The 15553-nt window shown below is 35.4% G+C and overlaps 1 protein-coding gene across 2 annotated transcripts in view; it reads left to right on the top strand.

The window, feature by feature from the left end:
- LOC311081182 (uncharacterized protein) overlaps positions 1 to 15553 on the top strand; it is a 187474-nt gene that overhangs the window by 164513 nt on the left and 7408 nt on the right. The window contains exons 1-2 of one of the 2 annotated variants that reach the window (XM_084111591.1): positions 2669 to 2725; positions 9439 to 9756. In XM_084111591.1, coding sequence (XP_083967717.1) covers positions 9498 to 9756 — 259 coding nt within the window. In that variant the 5' untranslated portion in view covers positions 2669 to 2725; positions 9439 to 9497. Of the gene's footprint in view, positions 1 to 2668; positions 2726 to 9438; positions 9757 to 15553 lie in introns of those variants that run through there. The other variant, XM_084111592.1, reaches the window with a different exon arrangement.

The raw sequence follows: 15553 nt of genomic DNA, 5'->3' as shown, positions 1-15553 counted from the left end.
GGCCATCCTTAAAAATATTCTTGTTTGCCGTAACCAGACCGACCCTGTCAATTTAGCACCGACCCAATTATTATTATTTTTTTCCTTTTAGTCTGACCGACTTGCCGGTTGTAAACTTGCGTTAAGACCGACCGATTTTTTTTTAACTCTTCAAACAACTAATACAAATGCAATAAAATAATAGTTATTAAGTATTGTGAATATAAATTGCCTAGACCTACATACAAACATAAGCTATGTTCTTTCTTTTAAATAAAAACCTGTGGCGCGTCATCTATGATTATGTTTACATCATTGGTTTACGCATCACATATGGCCTGTAGGCTAAGTTCGCTTCGTTTCATTCACTGTCAATGGTTCGCGCTTGGTAATGATGGCTGCGGCTTTACTCTAAAGATTATTTCATTTTTATATGTTGTTGAATATGGTTTATTAAAAAATAAACATGTGAGAGCATGTTATAGGCTATATGTCATGTTATTGTCAGATATGACGACGCTACTGCAACACGCATCGCCGCAGATGAAGCTGAGCATCAACGTGCTATCGCAAATCAAAGTGAAACTAAGTCGCAGACGCTTAACACACAATCATCTTCATTAAATGTAAAGAAACAAAATGATCTTACCAGGGCTGTTTCCGCTTTCTCTTATTGCAGGCTTTGATTCAGAAATTTTAGCTGATGATCAATAAAATAATGCGTCTCATAACTGTTGCTTTCGGTGACGTGCACTCCTAAATCTGCATATAGCGGGAATTGAAGATCGGATTTATATCCGCAAAAAACACACACATTTAACCTATGTAACCAGGTGTAAATGGAATCGTTTTGATAAATCAGATTGCAATCCGATCTGAAGTGGCCTGGTGTAAACAGCCCCTAGACATCGGTGAAAAATGTTTTCTCTCTCTCTCTCTCTCTCTCTCTCTCTCTCTCTCTCTCTCTCTCTCTCCCCCTTTAAAAAAAATACTTTTTTTTATTATTTTTTATATATAAAAAAATATATACCTACCTACCGACCCTTTTTTTTTTTTTTTTTTGCTGTTACTGCAAACCAAAATATTTTTAAGGATGGCCTGAAGTACATTCAGTTCTCATTGTCTCTGCGAGAATATGCACCGTTACTGGAGCTTCAGATTTTCGCCTTCTGTAGTGAAAATCCCCCAGATTGTACCTTTAAAACTCTTAAATGCAAACATATTTAGTTAAGTATCAAATGCACAGTCTACTCCATACATCTGGATGAAATTAAATTAGTAAAAGTAAACTTTTAAAATAAGTTTTTGTTTTCAAGTGTTTCATTAATGTTGGATAACATGAACAAGCACAAAAGCTCGCTGTAGGGATGGGCGTTACCAATTATTTTCTTTTCGATCCGATACAAAATTATTTTTAAGATCAGTATCACTGATTTCAATACTGATACTTCTGTGCAATATTTAATTCATTATTTTTTTTTTAATTTGTAATAAATATTCATAAAACTGCAATAGATATCACTCCCTTTTTGTTACATTTATTGAAATTGACTGAACATTAATCAAATAAACACACACACACACACACACACACACACACACACATGTATATTATAATGTATAACAAAAATAATCACGCAAACCATTTTCGATAAAGGTCACATAATGTTTCTAAATTTTTTCCCCTATAAAGGCTTTTGTGATGGAACAAGAGAATGATGACATTTTCCCCCTTAAAGGTATAGCGGAGGATTTTCCCGAATTTTAGAAAAGAACCGCCCTCTCCACTTTTTAAAATTTTTTTTACCTGCTCCCGAGAGGGAACGCCTATTAAACGTGTGCGCGAGAGAGCATGCACGAGCTAATCATAGCTTACATGAACTTTTACTAGCAGTGATTTTAAATGGATTTCTCCAAATAGCATGCCAAACTTACCTGTCAAGTAGAAACTTCGCGACTGAGGCATCAGTGGGAAGCCCAATCTGTGTTTTGAGCGCACAAGCACGTACGACGGCCTTACGTAAACATATCACCAGAATGATTGACACTTAGGAGGACTAATAGTCTTGATGATCCACCCGGAAAAAGAAAATCCTCCGCTATACCTTTAAATGTGTTTATTCTTTAACTGAGAAACTCTTTTACTTTTGAAAGAAAACCTTTTATTTAAATGTCAAATAAGCTGAACTTAAGGTTGAATCTTCACATTTAAGTTCTTAATTTGTGCATGTATTAATACACAGCCAGTCTGTGTAAATCATAAAACCAATACAGATAAGAGAATGCTGAGGAGAATGTCCCTTTAGATTGTTTCTTCTTTGACCGAGTACCTCCCCAGTTACCAGAAAGGTACAGATGATGCAGCGATCCCAATAAAAATATATATATTTTTTTTCTAGTTTGCTTGGAGATGGATGTATCAGTTTATTGATGATTTATACACCAAACTAATTGTATTATTGCTTTAATCTTTTTTAATTGTCAATGTGAGCTGTGAGTTGTAATCTTTTATATATATATATATATATATATATATATATATATATATATATATATATATATATATATATATATATATATATATATATATATTTTTTTTTTTTTTTTTTTTTTTTTACGTAAATTTCTATGCACTTTTGTGATTGTAACCTGCAGCGTGTGAACAGGACTTTTAATTTGGTCTCCAAGTGTGACGTCGTAAGGCGGCGCCGCGCTCCCGCATCTGTTGTGATTCGGCTGAAGAAAGGTTTGTGTTTTAAGGTGTTTAACGCGATAGAAACCGTTTAATCGTCTTCAAGCGACGCCTACTGATTTAGGCATTATTCAGTTTAACAATGCATTGCTTTATCTAACATTTATTAACGTCGTGAGCAAAGTAACAATGAAAACTCGTGAGTAACAAAACGTGCGTTTCAAGTCGGTCTCTGGCGAGCGTCCTGTTCGTGAACGAATCGTTCTTCTGAACCGGTTCTTTTTAGTGAACCGGTCGAACCAGTACACTAAATCGGACTGAATCGTTCGAAACAGTTCGCGTCTTGCGTCATCGCTGATCCACAAGTTTCTAAAGTTACTCACTTTCGGACATGCCTGAGTCCTGACAGTCCCTTCGACTCGAAATAAACCATTATCTTGGAGTATATTTTACTCCAGTAAATCCAACAGTTCACTGAGTTGAGACATGTTGTGCTGAGAGAAGTGATGAGCACGAGCAGCTGATACTGAGCATGCGCGCACTACCCAATGTACAGGTACAACGGTTCTCGGAGCACAGTACAGAACCGAGAACTGTTTAATTCAGACACGTTTGACATACTGAGAACCGATGAGCTGTTGAGCTGAGCATGCGTGCAATTTTTTCAGAGGGACGAAATGCATGTGAAATGCATCAATAAGTGTAACAAAATAAAACATGTTGGAAACATGTTTATCACATAGCCTACTGTCTTTACACTGTATTATTTTAAAGATTGGAAACACAATGAATGAATTGTAAAACTAAACATTTATTATTATACTAAAACATTATTTTCAGGAACAGCTAATTTAATTTCTAAGTAAGTTGATATACATTTTTGATGTAAAGTTTTGCCAAGGTTTTAAGGGTGCAAATAAATGTTTAATGTGTTAATCAAAACCTAACGTATTAAACATTCTGGAGACATGCATCAACTTAGTTTTGTTGACTGTATAAGGTTTCAGCAGTTCTCAGCTCAGCACACACAGGCCTGTGCTACGGTTCTCGAGTCAAGAACTGGTTGTTGGATACCAGTTCTCAAATCACCAGTACAGAACTGAGAACTGTTTCTTTCGGACACGTTCGATACGGAGAACCGATGAGCTGGAGATACTGAGCATGCGTGATAGCACCGTCTCGAACTTTCGAAATGCATGGTGTGCTGATACATGAGCACGGGTGAACCGAGGACTTAAATGAGGTGCCGAATTCGGCGAAATGTAAGTTTATTTAATTACAAGTAAAATCAAATTGATGAAGACCAGTTTATTCACTTATATCTTTAAGACATGTAAAAAATCCGCGTTTGCGCATCGCCTTAGGCCTACTACAGGGTTCATTTTCAAAACGTAAATGTAAGAAACTTATAGGGCTGTAACGATTCCTCGATTAAAGTGGAGTACTCAATTTAAAAAAAATCTCGATTACAATTCACCCGTGTCGAGTAACCGGCAAAATACCGGAAGTGGCGTATTCCACAGGCGAGAATCCATGAACCGCATTAATACACCGTTTTCTAAGGCTACGTGATCTATTTAACTGTTTACAATTATAATATTGTGAAATCACAAAGGCTGTGATTCAGTTAAATATATGCACTGTTTTTTTCTCCCACAGAGAAGCACGACGCTTTAATTATTTACATGCGTGCAGATTGTGTTAAAGTACCTCAGCTCCGTTCACAGTAAACGCTGCTCCACACATATCAGTCTCAGCATGTGCTGTTTGTTTAGGTTTCCAATAATGTGCATTTGGGAACGCAAAACCTCGGACGCATGTTTCAGTTGCACTGTCATCATTTGCGTGGAGCGTCTCGGGTTTCTCAAACTCCATCTCTGCGTGCTGTGAGTTTGTGTAGCTTATAACGTTATCTGCAAGCAGTGTGCGCAGTTTCACAGGATTCGTAACACAGCTCATTTATAAATGTACGCGAACACAGGAGAATACATAAATATGTTTCTGAATATGTTCAGAAATATTGTTGTTCATCAATTTCAAAATAAAAGTTTAACCTTTGCACTAGGGGTGTGCAAAGCAGCCGGTATTTGTATCTGTATTTGTTGAGGGGGGAAAAGTATTTGTATTTGTATTTGTATTCGAGTAAAATTCAAAATAGGTGTAAAAATCCAGTTTTTTTACGTTACACTTCTAATTTACATTATAGTGTAAGTATTCTTTAATTATATCTATTATAATAAATATAGATATGCAATGTGTAAAATATTTTTTTTTAAACTGCATTCATATTTAATTTTAAAATGGCTTTTTAAACCTGCTAAGAGTTATCCAGCCAATAATAAGCCTAGAACTGCTTTTCTGACGGACTGATATTAATGACATAATGACGGCTTTTTATTTCATTTCTCATCTCCATAAATATACTAAAGCTAATGCAAGGGCTAGAAATCAATTAATTCTTTGCTGATACTTCCTCGTCATCACAGAGAGCGCAGTTCGCACCGCTTTCTCCTTTCCACAAGCGCTTGTTCTCTCGTGGCGTTTGTCGTTGCTATGCAACCGTGAACATAGGCGTGCCTGGAAAAACGAGCGCTCTGCTCGCTTGCCGCGCGCCTACATTTGAAATCTGCACGCGCAAAAAACGCGCTATGTGAGCGAAATATTTCCATATGTGGCTCTTTCCTCCTATCTTATCAACAAGTGGACAGCCACCACATCAGCAGCACCGCCGGTCGCCATGTCTCATGAGGAAACGCAGCTTTTTGATATAAAGTTTTTCTTGTTCCCGAATACAAATATTTTTAAAGTATTTGTTCGAAATAAGTATTCGTAAAAAACACACTATTTGTGCCTTTCCGAATACCGTATTCGGGTTCGGCTCCACCCCTACTTTGCACTGAGCTTGCATGTTTTGGCGCTTTCGGCGTGCACCTGTAAAGAAATTACAGCGGCTGTTGCATTTGTGCAAATATGAAAGATTAAGTTGACATTTGAATTAGGGCTGTCACTTTTGTGAAAAATCTAATTCGAACGGATATCGAATATCAAGCAATGTATTCGAATATATTTGAATATCTATGAGTAAAATGAAGTTTGATCCATCAGGAAATGCCACATGGTTGCTGAATTTCACTGCGCTTCATGAAGAGTTTTTCTTTCGCCGGAGATGTGTTAAAAGATAGCAGAGTGCATTTCATGATTATGCTACCGGTATAATAATCCTCCTGGCGCCGGGTCTGAGTGAGTAATTTACTCTCTTACCTTTGTTCTTTGATTAACATTAATGACACTTTAAGACCAGCCGCTGCGGACAGAGACGCGATCTGACACGCGTCCCATTTATAATATTATAAAGAAAAAGCTTAACGTCAATGCAGTAATGACGGTGATATTTAAACTCAGTAGCCAATACACCTTATTGAACATGCAACGCGCGATTGCACGTTAAGCGTTTTCTAATGGTTTTCTATGGGTGTTGTTCATAATCTGATTTAATCTTTTTGCCTCTATAAAGTATGCTTTATTAATAAGGTAGGCCTATATTGTGTACTAAATTTGGTGCTTCAATATCACTCGCATAAAGCGTCTTAAATGAGGAAGAACGCTTGATTACGCTGACGTTGTCTGTTTTAGCAGAATACTGCCATCTAGTGGTAGCTAGATCCGAAGATGAACGACTTCGAGCCGAATCTGTCCGAGCTCGAACTTCTCGCCACACCGGCACCCAGTTTGCACGTCTAAATTAGTTGCTTACATTTAAAAAATGAGCATTAAATTAGCATTAAAAGTATTTTTAATGAACATAATGGTCCATGTTTAATAAATGTCCATGAAACTTAATGAAATGTTTAGTGAAATTAGAAAATATGTAAGAAATTATTAATTTAGTTATATTGTATGCACATTCTCATATCCATATATTTAGTTTTATTGTCACAAGTAATAATCTCAGGGTTTACTGGGTTTTACACGATTCTTTTTGTAGTGTGGTATTGGTGGTGGTCATGGCCGTAGCCAGCTATGAGGTCACCGAGGTCCGGACCTCGGTCATTTTTTTATATATAAAAAAAAAATTTTTTTCAAGCTCTCTGAATGATTAATTAGCCGTTTAAACCGCGTCATGTGTGTTTGCAATTCATGTCGCTGCGAGAAGGTAGAACAGTGAACGGGGCTTGAGAGCGTGTTGTGAGTGAGGACGCGGGTGCAGCCTCCGTGTTGCCAGATCCCTATTATACGTCTTTTTGGACTCGTTTTTCCCATTTATTGTGACACTTTAGGACGTTAATAAAGTGGGAAGTTGAATGTTAGGGCTAGTGATATATTAATTTTCTTTTCCAAAACACAAGCTTTGAACTTATTTCAGATTATTATTATTATTTAGTTTTTTTAATGTTTTTCGTGGCATTAATAAAAAAGAAGAAGCTTAGACAAACTGTAATTGCTGACAGGAAGATACCACATTCGGTAAGACAAACGCAATGATCATCGTGATTATCTGTAAGAAATGTACAACACTATAAAAACAATAGCATAATACAGATCTGTATTATTATTCTAACGTTATTTGTAACTTGTTACGAAATAAAAAGTCTCTCACCTAAAAAAACGTACTTTCCTGTCCCGCCAGTCTCGTTGCGCAGCCTCTTCAATTACACGCGCAAATGCGGCAGAGCGCTTTATGTCACTTTATTATAAAGTATAGCATGATGCAACTATCAAGTTCAAGGCAGTATCAAGTACAAGCATGATGCAACAACATCGTAGTTGATGTCAATTTGTAAGTCATATATATATTATAATGCGTTATATTTTGCCAACGAACTAAAATCGAAACCGTGATATGGTTTTGTGCTTTATAAAACAGCACAAGACTTTAATTAAGTATCCAATATAGGCATTATGTTTGTGCTGCGTGATTTAAAGAAAAGTGTGCACTTTGCTCATGCGATCAAAGGGTTTATTTCTTGCAAGTGAAGACATTAGGACAAAAGTATTGTAATTTTCCTATAGTGTAATGTAAAATATACTTTTGAAATATTCATTTTCATTTATTAGGCTATATGGATTTTATATAGGAATAATTATATAAATCATTATAATATTATTATACTAATTGTTTGGCATACTAAAACACCAGTGATAATGTAGACTGAAACTCTATATCATAACAAAAAAATATGTTTGAGCCACCTTCAATGTAGTACAAGTCAATGTTTTTTCTTTGTGCACAGTTCATGGGTTGAAGCCCGTTGAAGCTCTTAATTTTGAGCTCTCAAAGAGCACCAGATTGATGCATTTAACCTTAAAATGTACAAAATTTTCTTGCGGGGGAGCATGCCCCCGAAACCCCCTAGAGGGACAGAGGTCCACCCATCATAGTTTTACAAAATACTATGGGAAAGAATGATCATTTATGAACTTTACTCCAGCATAGTACAACAAAGATCATTTTAAGTCAGTAAACTAAAACTATTAATGCAAAATTAAAATGTCCTTGAACAAACTATACATTTGGCCTGCCTAAGGGGGGGCCTACAAGACATTGTGCCCTCTGAATTCTTAATCCGGCCCTGCACCTCACCCCCGGACCTCACTAATTTTCAAACCCTGGTTACGGCCTTGGTGGTGGTGTACTAAAATAAACATTGTCACGTGTGTAGCTTTCTTCTTCTCACCTCTGATTCCTGATGGTTTAGAGGACAATTACTCGAGTCGCCCCCTGGCGAGCCCGTCAAGTATAAACGCTTCGTCCGTTTGGGGAGGTGTGCGCGCAGTTTGCGGAGACTCGCACTGCGGAGCCAGGCGAAAGTATAAACAAGGCTTACAGCGGCGGCTGGTCTTAAAGGGACAGTACACAGCAGCCACTAATTATATCTGTCGCTAAAGTTAATCAAAGAACAAAGGGAACAGAGAAAAACACTCACTGCTCTTGACTAAAGAACATTTTTCTTTAGGCAGATTATCACTAATCTGTGTGTGCATTTATTTTCCTTGATAACCAAGCAAGTTGACTCATAAACCATTTGTTTATTATATCGCAATATTGACCTCAATTATCACAATATGACTTTTTCCCCAAATCGTGCAGCCCTAGTTAACATTATGTATTAACGAACATGAACTAACAATGAACAATAGTTACATTTGTAACTAGCATTTGTTCATACAAATACAGCTGTTCATTGTTTGTTCATGTTTGTTCACTTACATTAATGTTAACAAATACAACATTTAATTTTAATAATGTATTAGTACATGTTGAAATTAACATGAACTAAGATTAATGAATGCTGTAGAAGTATTGTTCATCCTTAGTAGTTAAGGTAGTTAACTAATGAACCATATTGTAAAGTGTTACCTATTTGTATTTAAGTAATTTTAAAGGCTGTTGTTCACTTGGATCTATTTTTATTACCACAATTTTTTTTATCCGATTACTCGATCAATCGATGGATAAATCAGTAGAATACTCGATTACTAAAATAATCGATAGCTACAGCCCTAGAAACTTATCCAAGATGATTTTGACAATGAGTATTATTATTTAACTCAAGTTATGATTATAAATGCCTTTATTTGAATGTATTTTTATCGGGATGACAAAACTGATGTCATTACGTGATGACGTAAAAGAACTGGTGAACCGTTTTTTTTTTTAACCGGTTCATTGAAATGAACTGTATCTAATATTAAATTTGGATTTATTTTTCTTTCTGTTAATTATTTTTCTTATTTCTTATTTTTTCTTTTCTTATCTGTTATTACAGGACAAACACAGAAAAACTCCTGGTGAAGCAACTGAGATCCACGTAACACTACTATAAAGATGGCGTTTATTAAAGAGGAGAGTGAAGAGATGAAGATTGACGAAACATTTAGTGTGAAACAAGAAGATACTGAGGAACAAACAAAGATTGCGTTTATTAAAGAGGAGAGTGAAGACATGAAGATTGAAGTAACATTCAGTGTGAAACAAGAAGATACTGAGAAACAAACAAAGATGGAGTTTATTAAAGAGGAGAGTGAAGACGTGAAGATTGAAGAAACATTGAGAGTGAAACATGAAGAAACTGAGGAACAAAGAGGTTAGTTTCTCAAAGTTGAACTCGGTCATCTGATCCCTATTAAAATTTCCAGCTCTACAGAAATAAATTATATTTTTTAGGGGTGCGCCCATTGCCGCTGGTAGCCATTTTGGTGCCCTAAGCATAATTCCTTTTTGATGCCCACCCCCACCCTGAAAAAATTTTTTTTTTTAACTTTTTATTACCAAAACATATAACTCAACTCAATACCAACAACACAATAGCAGCATCACGGCATGTGAACTGCTTGTAGATTGTTGCTCGTCATCTGTATCTTCCTCTCCTTGTACGTATCTCAGCTTTGGCCCTGCATTCATTTAGAAATGCAAAGAAAAATGATCAATATAGAAAGAGACAAAATATTCAAACAAAGAATCTTATACCGGAAAAAATTATAAACATTTAAAACTGAAAGCATGCAGCCAAGGAGCTCTCCCCCTTTATTTCTTATCAACTATTTGATAAATCTAATCTAATATAAAAGCATAATAGAATGAGTTGCAATATTGCAGACTATTCAACAATAATGTTTGCTTTATATCATTCAAAATTACATTTTATATTTATATCTTAACTACAGGAATAAAAGCAAAATGGTCCTGAAGCAAGAGGAACTGTTAGCCTACCCTGTGCACTGCACTGACTGCTAACTGTTACTGAGAAAGTATTAACCACCGTCACGTCAAAATAAACCATAAACTATTGCTCAATATCTAAAGTAAAGAAAGTAACAGCTAGCTGGCGTCAGTTACTCGTAAAATGCATAGATGGATGTTTCTCACGAAAGCTTGTTTTTAAAAATATCAAACATGAAAATTTTAAAAATGCTTGAATTAACAACAACAACAAAAAATCAGACATTAGAAACATAGTCTGGAGAATTTGTGAACATTAATTTAAAAACATTTACTTACATTAAGACCTTTTTGAGCATAATTTCCAAAACAAGTCCTAAAAAATCTAATTACCGCAACAGTCTGAAAACATCAACACTGTTAGAAAATAAAATGCATTTTCACATTTTTAAAAATGGATTATTAACAGTCATGCACAGTTACTTAAAAATCTGAAATAAATTAAAAGATTATTTTTTTCTCTCATTACCGCAACACCTTCCACAATTTACAATATTTTTTTATATATATTTTAATGAAACCTGACACATTTTCAAAATGATGTGACAAACCTGAAAGAACATAATGTGTAGATTCTGTACATGCATTTAAAAGCAAACTACAAATTTTATATTAATTAAATTAACATTTAACGAACATCTGTTGCGGTAATGAAACATAGGTTTTGGAAATGAGGTAGATTATTTCGGTAATTATAGTAAGTTTACTATGTCTACAGACCTGCCAACCTGTACGCATTTTGCGTAGCGGATACGCATTTTGACTTCAAAGTACGCTGATACGATTTGTCACTCTAAACTACACAAAAACCTGGTGACGCCTCTGTGCCTGTGCACGCGCTGTCTCAAATCAAGCAACAGCAAAAGAAGAAGAGTTCGACCAATCATAGCGCTGAGTTCATTCCCCAAATAGCAAGCGGGGATGATTGACAGATGCGTTTTAGTTTAGAGACTAAAAATCGACACCAATAAAGATTCCCGCTCGATCCCCCTTCCACTCCCGCGGCCGACGTCTGACTGATTTCATAGGCGAGGACAGTACAGTAGGCTACGGTACTTCTGATTCCTGATTCTGAAGGTAAACGGCCTGTGGTCGATGTGGAAAGTTGATTGTTGAGTTAACTTAATCTTATGGATTCGATGATCACACAGATCGCATGGATTATCTTAAAATATTCCGTTAAGTTATTCATGGTCACTCAGAAAAGAGGAAGACATCATTCAGTCATGCAAATAATAAAATGCTCAAGTAATGCTGAACTATAAATCTTGAAATCGCTATGGCTTAACGTTAGTGATTATGAAAGTGATGTGATTTGTGGATTAGCCTATGATAAGCGCGAGTCTGGAGAAACAGGCGTTTATTTATTCATTCATTCTCAGTGTTGAGAAACGTATGTGTTACGTTATTGTGTTAATTATGTTCCATATATTTATTTTTTATGAAAACTAGCGCGTTAGTTACTTATGGATTAAAAAGTACCGTTGTATCAGTGCTGCGCGAGCTCTCACAAACACAACGCGCGCACACAGAGAGAAGATCATTGTAAAATGAAAATTGACGGGCTAAGTTTAAATTTTGTTCTTGCTGGATTTTTTTTGTCAAAAAGCATTTTGTATTATCCATCCCTGCTTTTAAAATTCGTTAAATGACGGACGTTTTACCGTTAACACAGCCCTCATTATGTCGAATTCGGAACTTATACTTTATATTATTTTTAGAATAAGTGATTCGTTATGCTATTATTGGACTCCTGTCTATTCATTGTCAACTGTTTTCTATAAATATGTTTATATTGGCTAACATTTATTCCGCTAATGCGTGTCCTGTTTAAAATGTACAATGTTTAAATGCAAAGGCAGCACGTCACAAATAGAAGCCCTTTTCCCTGTGGTATTTAGTATCATAATTGGATATTGGAAAATAAATTAATTAGCCTATCTTAATTTTACACAATGTTCCTATGTTTTTATCTTTTTTATATATATTTTTTATTTTACTGTGTTCTAGGGGTTTCTTAATTTTAGACTAGTTGACCAGCACACATTATATGCAATGCAATTATATAATGCATGTGTGTCGTCGTCCAAACCGCCCATACAATACCCCAGCCCCCCCTCCCCCCTCCCCCTTCCCCCCCCCTCCCGTCGTCGGTACGCAATTTTTTTTTGCAAGGTTGGCAGGTATGTGTCTAGATTTAATGTAGAAAACTGTATAATATCTGCAAAATCATGGATTCAGTTTCAAATGCTTTATTTTGTAGTGCTTTAAAATTACACAAAAGTAAGCAACAACAAAAAAAAAGACAGAAATAAATAAATAAAATATTTTTTTGTAACAAAAACATTAAAACAGGAATAAACAGGGCAACATTAGAAAATGTGCCTAAAAAACATGAACAATGTACCATGGCACTGAAAAATAGGTAGCTGTGGTATAAACAGGATAACTTGCTACCCTCTTTTCCAAAGCCAGTGTTTCACAGACTTTTTTTTGTGTACTTTGCCCTGATCTCAGGCAACACACAAAAGTGTCGAGCTGAGGATGTTGCAGGTTGAGGCTCTGGAATAATGAGTTATGTTATCAAAGTACAAACATTTCTTTAAACATTATTATTATTATTATTATTATAACATAATTATTGTTATTTACATTAACATTATTTCATTCTTTCTAACTAATCGATCTATCTATCTATATTTCTTTCTAACTAATCTTTTTCACTTTCTGACTGTCTACAATGAAACAAATCATAAAGCAAAATATCAACAGTTAGAAAAATATTTAAATTAATATTAAATTCATAAGGTATATTTAAAAGTAGTACACAATGATTCAACTCTCATTTCCGAAACAGAAGTTCTCTCTACCGCAACTGGCCTTAAATGGTTGCAGTATATGAGAATGGTGTTACGGAGGATGAGGTACCTTGGTATGTTTTGCTAACAATAGAGAAGCCATGATTACTTTGCAAACTTTTTACTCAGTGCATATAAATAGACATTAATGAAGTACAATTTTATAAAAAAAAAAAAAATGTAAATCTAACAATTTTCTAAATGTAGAAAACTACTTGTTTCGGTAATGATAATCAATATGTCGTGTACACATTCTGACAAGCGAATATTTTACATTTAATTGGAGAAATATAGAGATCTTCTTACCTGGTAGCCATCTTGAAGGAACTGGCCCATGTGCTGCTTCATTCCAAAATCAAGCTTTATTTAAATTCTGAATGTGCATTTGAAAAGTCCTCAAAAAATGTTGCGGAGGATGAGAACATCAGTCATGGACACATCATTTTTCTACTTTTTTTCATTATTATTATTATACATGAATATTCAGTAAATTATTTTTCTGTCATCTGAAATAATCTAGTCAGTGTGTGTGTGTTTGGGGGAGGGGGGCACCATCTTCACTTTCTAGAGCAATTAAATACTCTTGTTCTGGCTGTTTTGTTATATACATGCCTAAAAAGTGCCTAATAATATTTCTAAACTGAAATAATATCGGCATTATAATTATTATGAGTATGATGATTGATTTTTCATTAGGCTATTTTTGGTGCCCTATGCACAGCACGTGGTGGGAGCGGCGATACTCAGTATAATTTTTTGCTGGATCAGGTATCGGTCAGACGAGATCTGAGATCCAAATCCTATATTGTGCCAGTGTTTCCCATAGGAGGAGAATGTAAGTGGTGGTGGTGGCAGGGCGAAGTGGTGCAGCGCTGTGTTTGTTGAGTGGGTTCAGAATAAACTATTCGGTTTATTACAGAAAATACTCAACATTGTTAAATTCATATTATGCATATATTCACATTCATAAAATTATATTAGAAGCATGAACAAATATTATCAGAATGAAATCTTCAGATTTCCAAAACTATTTAACAAGTTGACCGTTTCTGTTTAAGCATTGAATTTTTCTCTGCTTTGAAAAAAAAAAAACCTTTCAAATGCCTGCCTCTATGGATAGGGTTCAGTGGCCATTTATAACTTCTACTTAAAGGGATGGTTCAGAGTAAAATCAACCTATGGTCCTTTGCACCATGACCTCAAGCCAAACAACCCCCAGAAGCTTTTTTTCCCTTGGTCAGACATTATTAAAGTTAGAGCTTATTAAGACATATCAGCCGAATGGATTAGTGTAGGTGCTAATGGACCCAAGTTTGTATCTCGTAAATTACCCCACTAAAAATGCCCAGAATGGTATCAAACTTCTACAGTAGTAAAAATAGGTTCTGTACTCATAAAACGAGGCATTGGAAAATTTGTACAGAAAGCGATGCATAAGGATGTAACGATGCCCAGTTCCAGGTAGTGGTCAACCGATATTGTTTTTTTGATTGCCGATATCTTAGAGAGCAGGATGGTCGATATAAAGCCGATATTTTTATTATATACTTTATATTTATTTTAATCTATTTTATACATTTTAAATAAATTAGAAAACAAATCTTTAAAATAAACATGCTTATACTTTAGATGGCAACTTCTTGAATCTGGAATCCTATTACAGTATTTTTCACAAATAAAGCAATTGTTTAAAAATATATGAATATGGGAATAAAAAGGAAGTAAACACTAACATTGCACTCAGTAATCTGGTAATATTGTGCGCACTGGTAATCATATTTTTTCAAATAAAGACAAGGTAATGCTATTACATACAGCACACAGTGAAAACGATATGAATATGACACAGTGGGCAACTGGATATAGCACAGCATATTTTAAAATGAAGGATTTAAAGTTTTTCGATCGCGTCTCCTGTGAAGCTGATCTTCTGTTCGCATTCACTCACTTCGCACGGACCGACCGTCACTCGCAGTAACACGTTTATGCAGGCTACAAATGCACACTTCACAAGATATCACAGCTGGATTCCATTAAATCTGCAAGGTTTGTGAAATTAAATGTTTATTAGATATTCAGAGATTTGTTTAAAGGACAAGTTCGGTATAGGTTAAGATTGAAATTTGGACACATGCTCCTGGCTCAAGAATTTTCGGTTTCTTTGGTAGCACCCCCCACCTCCACAATGGTTGCATAGGTGCACTGGAAACAATCCTTCCTAAAACGCATTAAACTTTCGTTTACAAAGACGTGAAACTCACCGAGTGGTCAGGGGTGTTCACTGATATGCTCGCACAAAAATCG

The sequence above is a fragment of the Abramis brama genome, assembly GCF_963993115.1.
Source record: "Abramis brama genome assembly, chromosome: 4".
NCBI lineage: Eukaryota > Metazoa > Chordata > Actinopteri > Cypriniformes > Leuciscidae > Abramis > Abramis brama.
The sequence above is the reverse complement of the archived record's forward strand: the minus strand, read 5'-3'. Positions and strand labels throughout refer to the sequence as shown.